At 38.8% G+C, this 19,795-nt stretch overlaps 2 protein-coding genes across 2 annotated transcripts in view; one reads left to right on the top strand and one right to left on the bottom strand.

The window, feature by feature from the left end:
• The window catches only part of LOC139136108 (membrane metallo-endopeptidase-like 1), a 104,037-nt gene extending 100,324 nt beyond the window's left edge, over nt 1-3,713 (top strand). The window contains exon 21 of the mRNA XM_070703884.1: nt 3,239-3,713. Coding sequence (XP_070559985.1) covers nt 3,239-3,338 — 100 coding nt within the window. The 3' untranslated portion in view covers nt 3,339-3,713. The remainder of the gene's footprint in view (nt 1-3,238) is intronic.
• A 9,359-nt stretch (nt 3,714-13,072) lies between these two features.
• On the bottom strand, nt 13,073-19,619 carry LOC139136711 (protein mono-ADP-ribosyltransferase PARP12-like). The gene is made up of 5 exons (XM_070704524.1): nt 17,728-19,619; nt 17,104-17,284; nt 15,908-16,137; nt 14,765-15,016; nt 13,073-13,645 (listed from the first exon to the last, which is right to left on the bottom strand). The coding sequence occupies exons 1-5, from the start codon at nt 19,497-19,499 to the stop codon at nt 13,204-13,206; spliced, it is 2,877 nt and encodes a 958-aa protein (XP_070560625.1). The 5' UTR covers nt 19,500-19,619; the 3' UTR covers nt 13,073-13,203.
• Nucleotides 19,620-19,795: the final 176 nt, after the last annotated feature.

Consider the following 19,795-nt stretch of genomic DNA (forward strand, 5'->3'; position numbering starts at 1 on the left):
ATCATCATGCACATATCTAATTCCAAGCCTGCTATACAGGTACAGATCTGATTTTTGGTATATAGGGATAACTCATCAGTATTTTTTTTTGGACAAATTGGCATGTCACCTCGTTGACCTTTGACCTTAAATATACGTATAAGTTCATAACTAAGTAACCACAAGTGCTACATCCTTCATATTTAGAATGATGGGAGACCTTATGGTGCCATATCCTGTACCTCATTAAATATGCACATATCTAATTCTGGGCCAAGCCAATAGAGCTAGAGGTCTGATTTTTGGTATACAGGCATAACTTAGCAATATAATTTTTTTGACAAAATGTCATGTGACCTCGATGACCTTTGACCTCAAATATACATATATGTCCATAACTAAGTAACCACAAGTGCTACACCCTTCATATTTGGTATGATGGGAGACCATATGGTGCCATATCCGGTACCTCATTAAATATGCACATATCTAATTCTGGGCAAGCCAATAGAGCTAGAGGTCTGATTTTTGGTATATGGGGATAAGTATGGGATACATTTTTTTTCACAAATGTCACGTGACCTCAATGACCTTTGACCTCAAATATACATATATGTCCATAATTCACTAACCACAAGTGCTACACCCTTCATATTTGGTAGCATTGGAGACCTTATGAAGTCACATCATGCACCTCTTTAAATATGCACATATCTAATTCTGGGCAAGCAAATAGAGCTAGAGGTCTGATTTTTGGTATATGGCGATAAGTATGGGATAGAAATTTGTTGACAAAATGTCAAGTGACCTCGATAACCTTTGACCTCAAATATACATATATGTCCATAACTCAGTAACCACAAGGGCTACATCCTTCATATTTGGTATGATGGGAGACCATATTGTGCAATATCCGGTACCTCATTAAATATGCACATATCTAATTCATGGTTTGGCTGCCATCTTGGATTTGTGGAAATCGTACTTTAATCTTCAAAATTTCTTTTTCAAACCTAAACAACCGATTGAGCTGAAATTTTACTCATGTCATCCTTAGAGTGATCTCTTCCATGCTTGCAAAAGACATTTGGATCTATCAAGCGGTTCTGCTGTCATATTTGATTTTGCGTAAAACTTACGTTTATTAGAAAACCAATAGTTACTATCAAATTATGTTCAATTTCCTTCTTAACAAGATGCAAAAGATTTTACAAAACTCAAATTTTGTACATATTATGATCAGTTGAAGAACTTCAAAACAATGATAACCGCTTGGGCCACGGCAACGCTGCTTGCAGCTTTAAGGGATATAATTATTGAACATACTGGTTATATAGTCAGGGGTTAGATTGCGAGTTGCTCTGTTAATTTGGGCCATGCGGTTAAATCGGAGTTTCAAGTTAATCGGCAGCCAATGAAGCTGAGTATAGATTTGATAAGTGGAAAGAGGCGGAACAGTGTCAAGAATAAGTCTCATTGCACGTCTCTGTAGACTTCCCAATTCAAGCAAAGTACTTTTAAATACATTATCAAACATATATAATATACAGATATAGCATGTTTTGTGGGGTAAAATTGTCAATTATTTGCCTGATGGACTCCATGTATTGTGATTTGATATTTTTGTATGAAGCACTATATCAGCAATATCTTGCCTTCGTATAGTTACAAAAAATATTGTGACCCTCCCTCGAATGTATGAAATACCATATCTCTTATAAAATTCTTGCGTGATAAATTGCGACTGTCCCTCTAAAAACACCAGCCCTCCCATCTGTAATTTGTCCCTAACATAACAATTGAACCAATTGTTGTGTAAATTAGCTGATACTGTTTCAGTTATTCCTGGGGAGAATACCGCAGTGGTTGGGGGGGTCAAGTTTTAGAGTGTTGGACAAGGGGGAGGGTCACATTTTAGACAGGAGGATAAGGGGAAGGGTCACATTTTACAGTACAGATGTGTGCGAAATTCCCCCGGCCCACCCTCCTGTAATTACTGAAGGCTCCCTAAGCCAAATCATCTCTGTTTGAACTGGTGGTAGCCATAATTTTGTGTTTTTGCAGTCAGTGTGTTAGTGTGTGACCTTACATGACCTATACCAACCCAAGATACCTTGTAAGACAGTTTTGAAAACTATGAAAGTAATTTAGTCATAATTTGTATTTAATGTATAGTGAAATTTGATCAAGAAAACAAATCTAAAGCTATTTTTGATATGATGGACCAACTTTAGCAAATGCATGTGTTTCATGAAGGAAACCCAAACACTGAAAAGGGATTTGGATCCACAAGAAGGACAGATATCAAGATTTACCCAACCGTGAATACAGACTCTAGTACATTTGTCTTAGTTCCAATCATTGTGATAAATAAACATACACATAACTGTCAGGCCATTGATTAAGTAAATCATATCAGTATGAGGTCCAGCCAAACGCAACTCATCCATTCGATTAATAAGACGTAATAATATAAGGTCATTCCAACACACAAACAAATTACACAACAATGTCGACTACCTATCCCCTTGACAACATATAAATTAGCTCCTTCCGTGGTATCATATAACTTGCCCAATTCTTGCTAATGGCTTGTTAGCAGGTTTTTGAGTCCTCGACAGTTCTGTATCACAAGGTTGAAAGCACACAGTGTCTCGGTGTTCGGGTTTGCAGGCAATGTCTCAGGGTCTGGCTTTACACTAGAATTCTGACTATCCCTCCAACTCTATATGCACATACATAGACCTTACTGCTTAACCACCAATCAGAATGACTAGAGACAAGAAACATATACACAGAAAAAAAAACGCCGTTAATACTTTCTTACAATAGATGGATTAGCATTGTAGATATTGTGAGTTCAAGCCCCATAAAAAGTAACGCATCTATACATGTTGTTCATACAGAAATGTACTAGCAATGAAAAGCATTTTAATATCAAAATTTTTGTCCAACTGCCTGTATGTGTCTCCATCTTGTGTGAGAGACTGGTGACAAAGAAACTCTAGGACTAGATCGAAGTTTTCTATGCTTGCTATTGATGAATGTCTGTGTATATGGGGGTCCTAAAAGTATGAGATATACTGTAACAATCATCTTGCCGTAAGAATATTGAGAAAGAACCTCTGCACTGACTATATTATGTAATGTACGTCTTGTATATCATTCACTTCTACAGGACATTGACCCTATTTTTAAATATCAAAGTTCTTAAGTTCTGCACTTTACCTAAGAGTCATCTATAATGTTTTATCTATAGGGTCGAGGGAACAATCTCTAACCTACCTGAGTTTGCTAAAGTCTTCAATTGCCCAGCAGACAGTCCTATGAACCCCGACGAGAAGTGTACGGTGTGGTAGTGAGGCCGAATGGTGGCGTTGTTGGTGATCTTTGACCCGGTATGCTTGGACCAATGGAAACTATTCTTGGTTCATCAAATTTACGATCAGTATAATACTGAATTAAATTTCCCTAATTAACATCGAAATGTAAACTACGGATTCATTTTTTCCTGAGATCTGTACAACTGCACAGATAATTGAATGTATTTCTGCCTCATAAATAACCAACATAATATTTTTCATTCTGCCTATTTGTTTGAAATTTAAAGTGTATTATTTGACCATCATTGTCAACAACACCTGTCCAACGAATATGATAAATGTCCTGCTCGACCATTGTAATGTGCCTCTGTTGTGTAACATCAAGCCATTAAAATATGATAATTACATTTGAAAATCATCTATATTCTATGGTTTAGAGAATGTTTCATCACAACTTGTTCATCATATGCCAGTCAATATCACAGATTAACCAGGTCTCATCGCAAAGTATAAGGATGTGATATCAGATTCAGGATATTACACAACCGATAGTCCATTCAATAGAGACAAGAGACGAAATGAACCTACATGTAGGGGGCGCTTCGCTGAGTCATAATTTCTGCAACGTCATTTCAACTATTTGGAAATTCCAATGCGTCCAGCTTTATACACAAAATAATTTTTGACAGTGTGCCCTCATCGCCAGCATAATGCTCACTTGTGACGTCATATGCGTCGATATTCAGTTTTCTCGTATAGTGGAACCCACTAATATAACTGATGAGATTGAGAAAACCACACTTACCATCGCTAAACTAAGGGTAGCAACTTGCAAGTGCAGGAGGAGGGCGGGTGCTAGACGTAAATATAGCTATTCGGGCAAAAATTAGTTTAGGTATAAACTTCAATTCTGCATCTCCATAGTGCTTACGTCAATTCAACAATTGGGAAAATACAGAATTCGACGCAAAACTTGGAAATGGGACGAAAGGGACAACAAACCACCTATTGCTGTGATGAAATGACATTTGGCTCACACTGATTGACCAAATACATGGAGACTGTCCAATTCGGAAGCCATATCCTGAAGATATAACCTAATCAATGAATTAGCTGACCGCCAAGTACCTGCCTGAAGAAAGTCTTTAACAGGGACTCCAGCGGTTAAGTCCCAAGAGGATGCCAATGCTCTAACCTCATGGGCAGTAACTCTTGACAGGCGCAACTGACTGTCTCACCCTTCAGAGCAGGCCAAACAAATAGTGCCTACAATCCATTTAGATATGTCAGCCGCTGAACAATCTAATTTGGTGGATGGGGAATAGAAGAAATAAACGCATCCTGAGGCTAAGACCAATAAGGATGTAGTCTTATACGTTAGCACTTTAAGACTATAGCATTTATAGGTTCAAAGGCAGCCGCTTGTAAAACCTTTCAAACCAATGATAGACTCCGCCATGGGGTGTGGTCCTCCTGGTAGTCTTCCAATCATAAAGTTCCTTATCATGGCAGATGGGATACTATTATAGCCATAATCATGCCCCCTTAATTCCAGATAGTAGTAGCAATATCAGTGCGGTAGACTGCTATAGTTTTAGGGGAGAATTCTTTCTCTTTGAGCACAAAAGGAAGAAAGTCTTCTAACTGTGAACATGAGACACTGACTGGAGTAATCTGCTGCTTGCCACACCAATCCACGAACTTTGCCATTTATCCTCGTATGTTGCTAGTGTACTGGGACATTGAGGTCTGGCAATAACAGCTGCAGTTGATTTAGAAAAGCCTTTCTTAAGCAGGGCTTGTTCGACAACTTGAACGCATGAAGGGGGAAGATGCTTAGGTCCGGATGAACCAAATCTCGTCCTTGAGATAGGAGGTCCTGCTGAATCGGTAACTCTAGAGGGCTCTCTATCAACAATTCCAACATGTGTTTGGCCACAGGGGGCAATCATAATCATGTTCTATCTTTTCCCTGGATTTTGCGCAGTACCAGGGGGAGAACGGGAAGAGGTGGAAAGGCGTACCCTATTAGTCCCTTCAAGGACATGGACAGGGCATCTACCTCAACTGCCCTGTGGTCCACTATTGGGGACACAAACAGAGGAAGTTTGAGATTCTTGAATGTTGCAAACAGATCTATGGTGGGGTCACCCAACGATGGAAAATCAGATTGACTATGTATTTGGGTAGAGCCCACTTGGTTAGCAGGATCTACCGGTTGCCTGCTGACAGCACATCCGCAATATGATTTTGCTCACATGGCAGGTGACGAGCTTTGAGCTTTGTGTCCCTTACCTGTCACCACATTATTAGATCCCACAGCAGGTAACACAGAATTGGTGATCTAGCCCCCCTCCCTTTTGTTTATGTAGGATACCACAGTTATGTTGTCCGTGTTGAGTTACACATGGTGGCAAGTTACATGATGCTCGGAACCTCTGCAGTGCAAGAAAAACCGCTTTAAGTTCAAGCCAGTTGATATGCTGGGTTTGTTTCTGTGCATTCCGGCAGCTTGATAATTGTCTAGATGTGCACCTCAACCGATGGTGGAGGCATCCATGAACAGAAAAAAGATCCTGAGGGGCAATCACTAATTGCTATTGCATTCCCGCGAGCAGATTGCTTTCTTCCTGCCACTACATCAGGTGATATCTGAGGGATGGTCACGCCAGAATCGGGCATTGTAAAGAGTACAGATGTTGACGCCATAGGGCTAGAACATACAGCTGCACTGGATGTTGGAACCGTAGTGCTTGACCAGATTGCTTGGATCAGATATAGGAGTCTGTCCACTGTCTCTTGAGTTCGGTAGACTTTCCGTAGGGCTGTCAAAAACCGAATGCCAACAAACACTATATCTTGGCTTGTGTAACGTTCGGTAGAGATGCACAGAGACACGGCAGCTTGATTCATCAATACCTGGTTCTTTTATTGCCAATTCCACATTAATTCAAGGCAAATCAGTAGTACATTCCTGCCAGTACATTCGGTACAGAATAGTTAACTCTTATGCCAAGGTAAAGGAATGACAGGGAGAAGAAGAAGACCCTTAGAAACCAATCAAGAGACGAGGCAATGCGAGCTATACGCTCAAATGAATCGTGAAAGTCTGGCCGATCTAAGTTAACAGATTTGAAATTAGAGGCGCTTTTGTCTACTGACTGTGCGTCCTTATCCAGTGGTGGGACTGGGCCAACAAGCAGTTGAGTATGGGTTTTGTAACACTTGGCTCTGCGTGCTGATTTAAGCCAAGGAAACTTACCCACTGTCTGTTAAAGCTGATTTTCTTGCATCAGCACCAGTAATCTCCTTGTCTACCTTATCAAATAGGAAGACTTCTGCTCGCGACAAAGGTAAGGCTTTATGACTGGAGGAAGCATTAGGTGCAGTGCTAAGAGCCGCCAGTATTAACGTCTCAATCTGAGCAGGAACAGTAGGTGGTGTGCATTGTAATGTATGAAATAATTGATAACGCCCAAATCCACCGACGCCGATAAACGTCAAAAGAGATTACCTCTTGTTGTTTCTTTCAATCCCAGTCTACCCAAAATCTCCAACATTCTTAACAAACACAGGGGAATGATTGCACATGATAAAGAAATCGCCAAAGCCATAACCGATGTTCCATTCACTGCCTATAAACAACCACCAAATATCAGGAAATCTCTCGTATGGGCTAGACTCAAAAGACCCTCAAACTCCGTTAATCCTGGTTCAACAAAATGCTGTGGTGAATGCAACCAATGTAAATTTGTCGCTGAAACCAACACAATTACAAGCACAAATAATGGCAAAGTTCACAATATTATCGGCAACATCATCTGTAACACACTCAACCTAATATATGTTATCATCTGCCTGTCTTCAAAAATATGTTGGTGAAACGAAAAGAGAGTTTAAAAGACGCATTTATGAGCATGTTTATATTATTCGCAATAGAAAATCTACTCCGATCTCCGAACATTTCAATAAACCCGGTCACAACCTTACTCATTTTCAAGTAAGTGGCATTTGTAAAATGCATTCTGTTAACACCCAACTTAGAACAAAAACTGAACTTTCATACATTACCACACTAGAAACACTGTCACCCAATGGAATCAACCGAAAAGAAGGGTTCTGTCTGTTCTCCAGTTAGGAGGGTCTTGTTGCTCCGTCTCTTTAACATGCACCTAAGGGTTCCCCTGACAATGACATTTCATTCTCCATCCAGACCTCACACGATCAGGTTAGCAGAGTCCCTTCTCCATTTTACCTATGTTGATTTTGTCTCAGTTTTATTCCTGTATTTTACATCATTCCGGTATTTTTATTCTGAGTACTGTATTTTTAATCGCCCTTTGAAGTTTTTGTAAGGTTTTGTCATGAGTTTACTTTTCTGTAGTCGTTTCACTTTCCTTTGACACGTTCTCTTTTGTCCAGTTTTGTCTATTAGTTTTTACCCGAGGAAGGCAACCTGTGCATTGCCGAAACGTCGGTTTTATAAATAAAGATCGTTTGAAGATTGAAGAAATTGGTCGAGTACGCCTTTCATTTCTCCACACTTTGTCAAGGCTTTGCTGTACGCCCGCTTCTTTCTGATGACTTCACTAGTTGTAGTTGGACTGAGTCTATTTCTTGGAATATATATATATATATATATATATATATATATATATATATATATATATATATATATATATATTATGTATATATTTTGAAGACAGCAAAAATTCTGTTATCGCTGCATTCTGTACTGTAGTTTATACATAATGATATCGTTTTGTTTTTCTCAGTATATTTCAAAGTACCACACGGAACGTCATTTTCAATATCCTTTGCACAGAATAAGCGCGTTTATTTGAAATTGGAGGATAAAGACTACAAATGTCAAAATGAGAGGTAATATGCGTAATCTGATTAAATATTCTGAAAAAAAGATCTCAGACCCGACAGGCAATATTATCGTAGCTGTTTAGAAAACCTAGTCATTACAAAAAAATACATACATCGTGGCTGTCAGTTCGGGAAGCAAGTGTGTTACAGGGTTCCTTGATATTTCGCCTTGGTGTGATTTCGATTCTTGTCCCTCTTTTACCTTATAACAGCGATCCCATCAGATATTTTTCGCGATTTGCGAATTTCAGAAAACAGAAGTAGCCATAGTCTAGATGTACGCGATCATCCAGGACCATAAACACACGTTCTTCCCTTTCTATCTGTGGTATGATATCCCATGGGTACATTTTTGGAAGAAAAAAATAAATGTTATCACGTGCACACGAATAATACCATCTCGTGCGCAAAAGGTAGTATCTCGCAAGCACGATATAATATTTAATTTTTTCGCCCGAAAATGTCCCTTATGGGCTTTCATACCATTTTTCGTGTTAAGAACAATTTCAAAATCAGTGGCTGTAAACAAAGACGTCGGCTTTAGCGGGACAGCAATGCACAAAAAACCGACAATGTCGCCACTGGATAAAATATGGATATAACATTGCTACATATTAGGAATTGTTTATCGATAACAACGATAACGCTTCTTAAAGACTAAGACTTACAGAAAAATCAAAATTTTGTTAATGCGAAATTGAAATTGTTACATTCACGGCGCAAGTCTCGAATAGAAATTGTTGGAAAATTTCTGACGATTGGACCATTCCGACGGACAATCTTTGAATCGATCACGGTAGTTACTTTTGCATTAAATGTGTCACTGTCAACGTCAGCGTCACCGTCATGGTCATCGTCACCATGACAGTCACAGTGACAGTCAGCCTGACCCCTCGGTTTGCAAAGCGTCCAAAAGAATGGCGCTTCGCAAATTATGACGAATGACTGTCGAGGCGAGTATCAGAAAAGTAAACCATGTGACCTCTCCAAAGGTAAACTATTATTGAATACACTAATAATCAAATATACGTACACTTAGTTTCTCTCTATGCAAACAAGAAGCATTTGTGTAACTATCAGTGATCTGGTCTATAGCTTTTCTGTTTCCCTCTGTCCCTTGATTAAACACCCAAACAGTTAAAAATCATAAGTAGCGATCGTCTACAGTTACATGATACCTTAGGAACTGTAATACATACATTCATGCTGTATTCAACAACTTTGAATTTATGATATCAACAGACATAAAATAGTACGACAGATTTGAGATTTTTTCTTGTTGGAATTTCAGTTTTTGTATATGGTATTTATTTTAGCACGATTGGAACTAATTTGGGATAATTGGATCTTGATATTTTTCAAATTTCTCAAAAGTGTTAGGTGCTCTAAAGCTGAATGTTGCAATATTACAAATTACTCATAAAAGCAAGTGTATAACTTAAAAAGAAAAGCAGATGAGCTTACATTTGCAGATTAAACCGACATTACTTCACCATCCATCCAAATTAGTTCCAATCGTGTTTTTAAACTCTCAACTTTTAAATTAAGGTAGAACGCGCCTCGGGGACAGAAATTCGGGCTTCACAATTCTTTTCTGATCTACCACTTGTGGGGGTTCATTTAAAGCTCTTGATGAAAGAAAGGTTTTAACCGTCTTCGTTTTTCAAAAATTCGAAAATTTGATTTTTCCCCCATAGACTTAACACAGGGATGGCGGCCATTTGGAATGTCAAATATCGTTAAATATTAGGTACTTTGTCTCTCTTGTACCAAATTTTGCACGGTGACCCCTGATTTTTGTTCTTGCTTTGGTAAGAGAATGGTCGAAAGTTTCATTGAGCAAAGTTTGAGCAAAAGTTTAAGTCTTTCACTTTCGAGGCGCATACTACCTTAAACATAAGATAGAGGTAAGATAGGCAGACAGTAGAGGCGTGAAATAAAACAGCAGTAGTGATACGCGTACGGTACGGCGCCAAAATACCTGAAATACGAGCATCGTTGTTCTCGGGTTATGCACACTTCATGAAATGGTGGCACTCAAATATGGCTCACAGCAGTTTGTGTAGATAAAAATAATGCTCTTATTACTGTTGGACTGACTTCCATCAGTTTGAGCGTCACCTCGGTTTTGGAGTTTGTGGATATGACTTCACTAATGTGATGACGGTTCGTTGTGAAGCCATAGCCGAGCATTCATGATGCATCACAGCTTGAGAACCGCACAAAGATGATAACATGAAATGTTTCGAAATGTTTCATATCGTACAGCAAGCAAACATTGTTCAAGTGGTAAATGCTATAACGGCTACCTTACTCATTCAAAGTAATCTTTACATAATCATAATTGGCATCAACGTAACTTCTTTAGATATAAACTAGGAAACGGTGCGTAATTCTAAGTTTTTTACACATGTGAATCCATCATGAAAATGAAAAACCATCCGAATTATCAACATTAAGTGACAGCGCCCGTGAAAATAGATTTTCATTTCCATTCCGAATAGATATCAAATTGACGAAATCTTTGTCTCAAAGCAATTCTTCTCTTTATAAATGTTACCACAAAAATTAATTAAGCAAAATTCTGCTATATTAAGGTACGATGGCTTCTTTAGCCATGTGAACACTTTGGTGAAATATCTAACATAAAGATATCACTATGCGTCTTTCATGACGTCAGACAACATGAAATAGCCTGCGGTCGTCACGTGTTTGTTCTATCATCGATACAGTTTGAGCTCTGCAAAGCACCGAAACTATCCGGACACACGCTCTTCGAAGTTAAATATCAAGATAAGTGAGATAGGGTGTCGATCAGTAGGGCAGTTAGTAACCGTTTAGTGATGGGTTATTAAGCACACTGTGCCGATATTGGATGTAAACATGAAAACCACCGAGAGTCTTACTGACATGTCAACATTTATTTTCATTCGCTGAAGTGTGGAAGTCTCGGTGACCGGTTTCCTGTAGATTACAGTGTGTCATTGCCTCATCTTGGCAAATCAGTTGCAATCTTTTGATGGAAATTCTCATATTTCAAAACTGAGAGCGTGAGGTTAGATGGTAGTCTCGAGTTCAAAACTGACGTACAGATATACAAGATAACCATGTGCTAGGCCGTACTACTAGGGTTATCTGCGTTTTGCAGTCAAGGTGTCAATGACACCTTGTGTTCGCAAAGGGTTATGGGAAGAACATTTATCCCATTTCTTAAATTTTGCATCCTCGCACACACAATAATAACGGTAACGATTTTTTTTAGTATTCAGGCTCGGCAAATATTAGCCTTACGCAAAACAAGGGTTTCAGACAAAGCGAGTATTGCCTGAAGAACGATAGAAGGGTTTTGAGTTTTTTCTCATATAAACCCGGAGAAAACTTTGTAAACGAGTGGCTGCGTGGATATCGATGAATATTATTTTTTTAAAATATCACACCAGCGCAGATAATAAATCAGTGACCTTTTTCTGAATAAGCCATTCAGCAAATGTCGGTTATCTTAACGCTTGGTATACTGACCACTGTCAATGGTACAGTATCTTGCCATATTTTAATATGGTTTTCTTCGGACCCATATTTTTTTGTGTAACTCGACACAATTGATTGTGGCAGACCACGTGTACTGAAGAAATTCGATGACACCTTGTGGTCGGTGGCATAATTTTTTTCGGAGGTTTATTTCGAATTTTTTTTACCAGACACAGCTTCATGTTGAGTTGCAAGACTCAACATTATTCTTCTCGTTCTTCATTGGTCACTTTTCCGATCTGTGATCATAAACAACACGTTTGCTTCCGCGTGAAGCAAGTCCAAATGACATCACAGCAGCATTTACACTACGGTGACATTCTTATATGTTTACGCGCGATATTGCCGGAAAAGCGTCCTGGACTGAAATATTAACAAACTGTGCCGCCGTTAGAGTCGACCAGCCTTTGTTTGTTTGTTTGGGTTTTTTTTTATATTAAAACATGGTCAGAAGACGCCATACAGAGGCAGCTTCTGAAACGAAAATATTTCGAGAATTCTTTCATCCAGACACCTTCGGTAGTTGTCCGGTATCTCTACACTAACACTTCAATAACATTGGTACAAGGATCAAGAAAACCTCGTTTCTAAATGTCGGTTCGGCCGCGAAGGAAATTTTCTTGAAACTTTAGACAAGGTAATTTCAAATACGGTGCCCTGTCAAAACTTCCAACGCTTCTACGCCTTTTCCTTTGTAGTTAATCACGTAAGAAGTATGACTTGCTGCATTTAAATGGAACTTTCTACTTTCTTTTCACGTTAACTAGTTACTCGTGCCTGGTAAATTGAAAATGACGTGAAGAAGTTTTCATATAGAGAAACTTGCTTCATTAAGACATTCTTAAAGGCAATACCAAACAAAACGATGCGATTGGAAATATTTGGTCTCGCACACTTACTATTATCATTGAAATATCTCAGTATATTTTATATATATATATATATATATATATATATATATATATATATATATATATATATATATATATATATTCTGTCAATTACTTTGTGTATATATCGAAGTATACAGATGTGTATGGATATATATATATATATATATATATATATATATATATATATATATATATATATATATATATAAGTATACAGATGTCCTCGTGGGAAATTACAGTGCTCGATGCTAAAAGTTAAGCAGAGCGTTATAAATAATAACACAAATTACTTCAATTACAAAGTAATAATATATGTTACTTAAGTTTCATGCATACTGCAATTTCAGAACATTGCAGGATGCATGAAACTAAAGAAACAGATAGTGAGCACGTAGGTAATCTCAAAATTCCTCACTCGAAAACATTCCTCAAAATTCATTGTCCTGTAGTAAGTATTTGTAAAAGCAAAATGTAACAACTCAAAATATTCAAATATAAATTGAACACATTCATGTGCTTCAATACTAGGAGTGTGTTTACATTAGAAATGAAACCTAATTTTGTCAACAGTTTGACTTATTACCATCAGTTAATTTGCCGTTAATCTATATGTTTTCCATGTCTTTTTGTCTAATGTAGGTGATTATATATTCTGGATATGCTTGGGAACTTTCAAAAACTACATAAATGGTTGGATCCTGTGTGTTATTCACGCAAGAATCATACAGATCTCCGAGGGGGTCATTCGGCTTTTTAGGCGGCGGTCGGACATAGTCGGGAGTGCCCTGCGCAAACTCACCAACAAGAACTCGAGTTAGGAACATCTTCTTGTACAAATCGTCAGTCGCGACGTACGCATCCGAGTATTTGGCGGTCTGTGCGAAGTATGACCCCTTGCCGAACAGTGTACCGACTCGTACACCACTCAATCGCCAGTCGAAATTCTGACGGCAAATCACATCGACTAATTGTTCTGTGGTACCGTGGAATAGGTGGCGCACATCAACATTGGCGTCTCTGGACTTTGTTTTCATATCAAAATATCTCCTGCAAAAAATAACAACGTTCGGGTGACAAAAACAATTAGTTTAACAACGTTCGGGTGAAAAAACCAATTAGTTTCATCAATCCTACAAGGTACGTATTGATTATACAAATCGAGCTTCATGCTTCATTTTCAGTCAACTTTCAGTCGAAAGAAAGTCACTGAAATGATCATTGGAAAAGTTAAACACATGATAGTATTTGAAAATGCACTTTTCATTTCGCAGGAAGTGCTTTTTTGTTTAAAGTAGAAAGAGCCAAGGGAACAGATATTGGAACTCTCAAATTTATACGATTCTTTTCTGATCTACGACTTGTTGGGGCTCATTTTGAAGCTCTTATACTTTTTTCGAAAATCGCAAATACTATTTTCCCCATAGAGTTAACAAGGGGGCAGCTATTGTGAATGTCAGATATTGGTAAATGTTTTGCACAGTGACTGTTCTTGTTTTTAGTAAGGGGCCGTTGATAATAAAAGCTGACGCGCAAGAAACGTAATTCCTTCGTTTCACTTGAAACCTCTCCCCCCCCCCCTTCAAAACGAAAGTTCTTGTGCGAAATCAATTTCGTACTATGATGCCGTTTCTGACAAACCCACACGCACCTCTCCGATCCGCACGCCCATGAAAAAATACCGGAAGGACACATTAATTAATAAACCTCCACTTTACGTGTTTCACTATTTAAGACAGAACATTCTAATGTATTTCTCATGTAGGAAAATGTTTCACGTACATGTTTCACGTTGAAAAAGCATACAAGTTTTTATTTCACATTCATGTCTTTTCGTTGTCTTTTCTGTCTCCGTATTTTGTGGTCATTCTGTTCTCGATGAACAGGTAGTTTTGCATTCTCGCTGCAAAGTCACACTTAGAAAACAATAGAACATCCTACGCGATTTTGACGCACACAAAACGAAATGAGCTTTTACCCCCTCCTCCTAAACGAAAGAATTACGTTTGTCATGCGCCAGCTTTTATTATCGACGGCCCCTAAGAGAATGGTTGAAAGTTTCATTAAGGAAAGTTTGAGCAGAAGTTTTAGTCATTCACCTTCAAGGCGCATACTACCGAAAAAGTCCAATTAGTGTGAATAACAACAGACTCCAAATAATACACTTACTTTGCAAAAAACTCCCACAAACTAGTGTTTTGAACTCTTTCAACTGACACAATTAGCGCATCGGGTACTGTTTCAAGAAATCGAGACGTGACTTCATTGTACTCAGCACTGGTATCGCCAACCTCACTCAACGTCGCTAAACTATATCCACCCTTATCAGGTTGTGTCTGGTCCCAGTTCTTCATTTTGCTCTGAATCTGAGGTATGTTCGATGTCTTCGCTGTTCCACTTTGTTGAGGTTTACTAGTTATTCTAAGGGGAAAAAAACCGACAGATGTAGTTAGCCATCAGTGCGATACGCTCCTCACAGTGATTTGTTTTGCAAAGAAACAAGGCATCTTTCAAAATTGACCATTATGATGATGATATTCATGTGAGACGGTAGAAAGTGACATTTTACAAATAATCGTGAGAATCTTCCAGCAATATGACGGATAACAGCGTCTGGTGGTTGGTTACATATAAGTCTACCTCAAACAACGATTTAGTTGTCTGAGCGGCCACAGAGGGCGTACTTTCGCAAATGGGTAAATGATGTACCCTGTCAGACGAAAGGTCTCGTTGCAGAGATCTTTAGTTGTAGGCATTCTATAGTTGTATGCATCTAAAATAACAATCGTTGCATTTGCATTGAAGACTGAAGTCTAAGATGTTACAGGCAAAAATATGAAAAAAAATTGTTAAAAGTTAGCTTTACTGGGGCTTAAAATAACCTTATTGCGATTCAGTATCTGTCACCTTTGATGATTTTCACACTATGTTTATTCTGTACTTCATCTGCAAGTTCTTGTTCTACTCCCTGAAGCATGTTAAAATACTCCTTGTTTAGCTTGTTAACGCGGCGTCTATACGTGCAATTTTGGCTATTACTTCTTTATTTTTGAATTTTAGTCCGGGCTGAAATTCACATGCTGGCAACAACGATGCAGTCTACATAGTGACATACTGAGATGCCGAGCCTAATTTTGCTTTGGGGAGTAGAACAAGAAACAGTTACTGGTAGTTGACATTAAAAACAACAGATATAGTGAAACAGTCACCAAACGTTAAAGCTACCGGCCCTCTAACCCGTAACACAAATCCACATCGGGATTGGACACATTGGAAAGTCTTCCCCGCCAAATGATGAGACTCCCTACTTACTCTTTCTTGATGGTATCTATGTCGCTGTCAGACAGATATTTTGGACGTCTTCGTACTTCTCTTTTCTTGGTTGTGGCAGCGTTAGTTTGGGTCATTTGGCCGAAGTTCAGGACAAAGCTCTCATTGAGTCCCACTGAGAAGGGGACCTCCAACGGTTTTCCATCCTTTTTGAACTTTTGGTACTGTTGTTCTATTTCATGACTGCGAATCGTAGAGGACCCCTCTCCTCCCTGTGGAAGTGAGATGAGCAAATAAATCATTATACAATAAACCATTTTCATGTTGCAGTATAAGTTTACCCTCCAACCCTAGTGAAACCAATGGTTTTATATATTACCAAAGTAACTATGCTGAAGAGAGAAGAATATCATGGGCATCTTTGTTATTCGTGATAGTGTAATTCCTCTCAAAGGCTTAGCAGTCCTACGTAATATTATATATATATATATATATATATATATATATATATTATATATATATATATATATATATATATATAGTTGACATTAAAAACAAAGATAAAGTGAAAAAGTCACCAAACGATATATATATATATATATATATATATATATATATATATATATATATATATATATATATAATATATAATAACACAAATTACTTCAGACAGAACAGTTTTGTCTGAAGATAGCAGGTTGCATGAAACTTAACTAACAGATATTATGACTTTGTACTTGAAGTAATTTGTGTTATTATATATATATATATATATATATATATATATATATATATATATATATATATATATACAGTTATTATGACTTTGTACTTGAAGTAATTTGTGTTATATATATATATATATATATATATATTATATATATATACAGATATTATGACTTTGTACTTGAAGTAATTTGTGTTATTATATATATATATATGTGTGTGTGTGTGTGTGTATGTGTGTTTGTGTGTGTGTGTGTCTGAATAAATGTAAGTAACAGATGCTATTACTTTGTACTTGAAGTACTTTGTGTTGTTACTTATATCGCTCTGCTTTCCGCATCGAGCACTGTAATTTCCCACAAGGACATCTGTGTATATATATATATATATATATATATATATATATATATATATATATATATATATATATATATATATATATATATATATATATAACAATACGAAAAGACATGAAAGTGCTGGAAAGAATTTATGAATTGATTTTAATTCACCTGCTCGCCATATTGCCGCCAGCCGTTGTCGTTTTTCCAATACCAAATCCATTCAACAGCAAGCTTATTTTGTTTGACTTCCAGTGAAGATTTCGTAGATAAACGGCGGATTTCAATCGTCTTTTTCATCGCCAAATCAATCACCAGCATTTTTTGAAAGTCCACCAGTAGTTTTGATGAACTAATGATACGAGAGAGAGAGAGAGAGAGAGAGAGAGAGACTTGAAGTCACCATTTAATAGCTTGAGACCTTCAGCCTTGGCAGTTATGGAAGTTTTGTTTGGTTTTTGTTTATTCTCTTTGCAAGTCCAAATGAGCCACTAATCACATTACCCTGAGATATATAATGGATGAAATTGTTGCTTTGTCTCCTTAAAAGTTATTTCAGCCACATGTGGATAGGTCACCACACTTGTCCAGTGATTTAAAGTGTGTTATTGACATAAGGCAACAGGTAGATCATTTAATGACGGTAAGTCATATTGGGGCTAAATTTTCCTGTTGTATATCACACCGCTACAATGTTATTTTAAAACGTATAAAAATGATTAATTCACTTTAGTGATTGTTCCCGCCATTTACAATACTCTTTCAAATGTAGTCATCGACAGCACCCCTACCTACCTGATTTGTGTTTTCTCATTAGTGACGTCACAGAAGCGCTGTTCAAGTTCCTTATTCAGGTCTTCTTTGAAACATTCCCAATCGTCCCCAGATTGTTTTTGCCACATATATGGTGTCGCAAAGTGGTTATCTCGGCACCGGTCTCCCTTCTTGCATTTTCCGAGCAGAAAACGAAGGCATATATCTTTTTTATTGCCTGCTTGTGTCTGCATCTCTGTCGGTTCGGCCACGAGATCAGGGCTAGAGGACGCGCGGGTCAAGCCACCACTACGTGGTGTGGCACCTCTACCTCGGCCTCCCCGTCCTCTTCTCTGCCCTTCTGTCATTAATGGCGGTGGGGTTATGGGTGGTGCAAGTGGCATCAGTGGTGCTGGATGCTGGGACTGTGGGGGCGTTCCCCTGAATCCCATACCTGCTGACCCCCTGGCCCTGTGATAACCTCCGCGCCCTCGATGTAAAGCTTCAGCGGAACCATGAAATCCAAACTGATTAGTATGTTCCCAATGTCTGCCATGTCCAGGTAGTGGGCCTGCTCCTCCTCTTCCAATGTGACTTTGCGCTCCGTGTGGTCGGAAACCCCGTCCGCCTCTAGCGTGAATATGATCCCGTTTACCTTCATGGGCGTTCTCACTGTCGCCTTGACGTTGCTCTGGTTTATCGTGCTGTGCTAGGTTCACTTGGTTTTGCTTATCCAATCCGGTATCGGTCTTGTCTCCAGAATCTTTACGATATCTTTGCTTGGACAGGTGTGGTCGAATGATCTCCAGGATTTCGGTTTGAGGTTTTGTTGTGTCGATGGAAAACCTCTCGAGAATTGCCTTTGGTTGAGGGTCAAGGATATTGTGAGAAAACTTGCATCTACTTCCGTATGTGCATGTTTCTCCAAAAGCGACTTTGCGGCAAATATGAAGGCCCCGGGTACAGCCCTGTCCAAATTGGCACCCTTTACCACTGTAGGTCATACAGAGGGATGGGAAGGCTTGGCGCCGCTGCTTATCCGCGTCTACAGCATTTATATTACGGCTGATCGTCTGCATTATCTCGGCGTTCGATCTCGTCGTATCGATCGCGTATTTCTCCAAAATGGCGAGTGGCTGCGGGTCTAAGGCGCGATGTGAAAAGCCGCACATTTTCCCCTTCGCACATCTACGGTTCGGGGCTGCGTAGTCTGCGCACAGGTGAAGACCGTACGTGCATTTGTCCCCACGGGGACATCCATTCGCGCCTGAATAGCGCAGGCACAGCTGGGGGGAAAACCGTCCCGGGTCTGTCTTCTTGATGACCATTTTCAGATCATCGACACTAAGCTGCTCTAAAGCGTGTCGCCTAAGGACGTTCCCATTACTGCTTATGTGAAAATCGTGACTGCGATTGCAGGTTGCCGCCCCGCCGCCATTTCCGTCGTGCGCACAGTTGCCGATTATGAAGTATTTGCACAAATGTAATTTCGTACAGTTGGAGTTTTGGCAGCCGTCTTTGCCCAAGTACGCATCGCACAACTTCAGTGTTGGTTTCAATGTTAGGACCCAGTCGCCTCCTTGCTTGTCAAGCTGGAAAAGCCCTTGATATTTTGAAAAAAATATCTCCGGCTTAGAGCCACCGAACAGCTTTGAACATTTATCAGGGCCGAGAGCTCCCTGTAGTGTGGCCAACTGAACACGTCCATCGTAGAGATTACATACATATCCCAACAGCTCTTTCAAAGCTTGCTGTTCCCGAACAGCATTAGACGAAGAGGTCGAGTTAAATAAGCTCATAAGCGCTTTAGCCATGCGGATTGGTGGCTAGTTTGCCAATAAAGATGACAAAATGTGAACAATATACGGCACTGGTTGCAGCAAGTGCTCTATGTAGTGCTTGTTGGCCTCGGTTGAAGTGATCTGCAGTTCCCGGAAGTCCAGCTTATGTGATAATATATTCACTGATTGGTGGTGACGTCATTTTCGGCGAATAATAAAGTGAAAGCAAAGTGAGCGAACAACTAAAATAGTCAAAGTGTACGAATGAACATCTGCTTTGAAATAGATAACGAAAGTTTTGTTTTTTATTTTCTCCTAGAATGTGAAAT

The sequence above is a fragment of the Ptychodera flava genome, chromosome 7 (assembly GCF_041260155.1).
Source record: "Ptychodera flava strain L36383 chromosome 7, AS_Pfla_20210202, whole genome shotgun sequence".
In the NCBI taxonomy this organism is placed as follows: domain Eukaryota; kingdom Metazoa; phylum Hemichordata; class Enteropneusta; family Ptychoderidae; genus Ptychodera; species Ptychodera flava.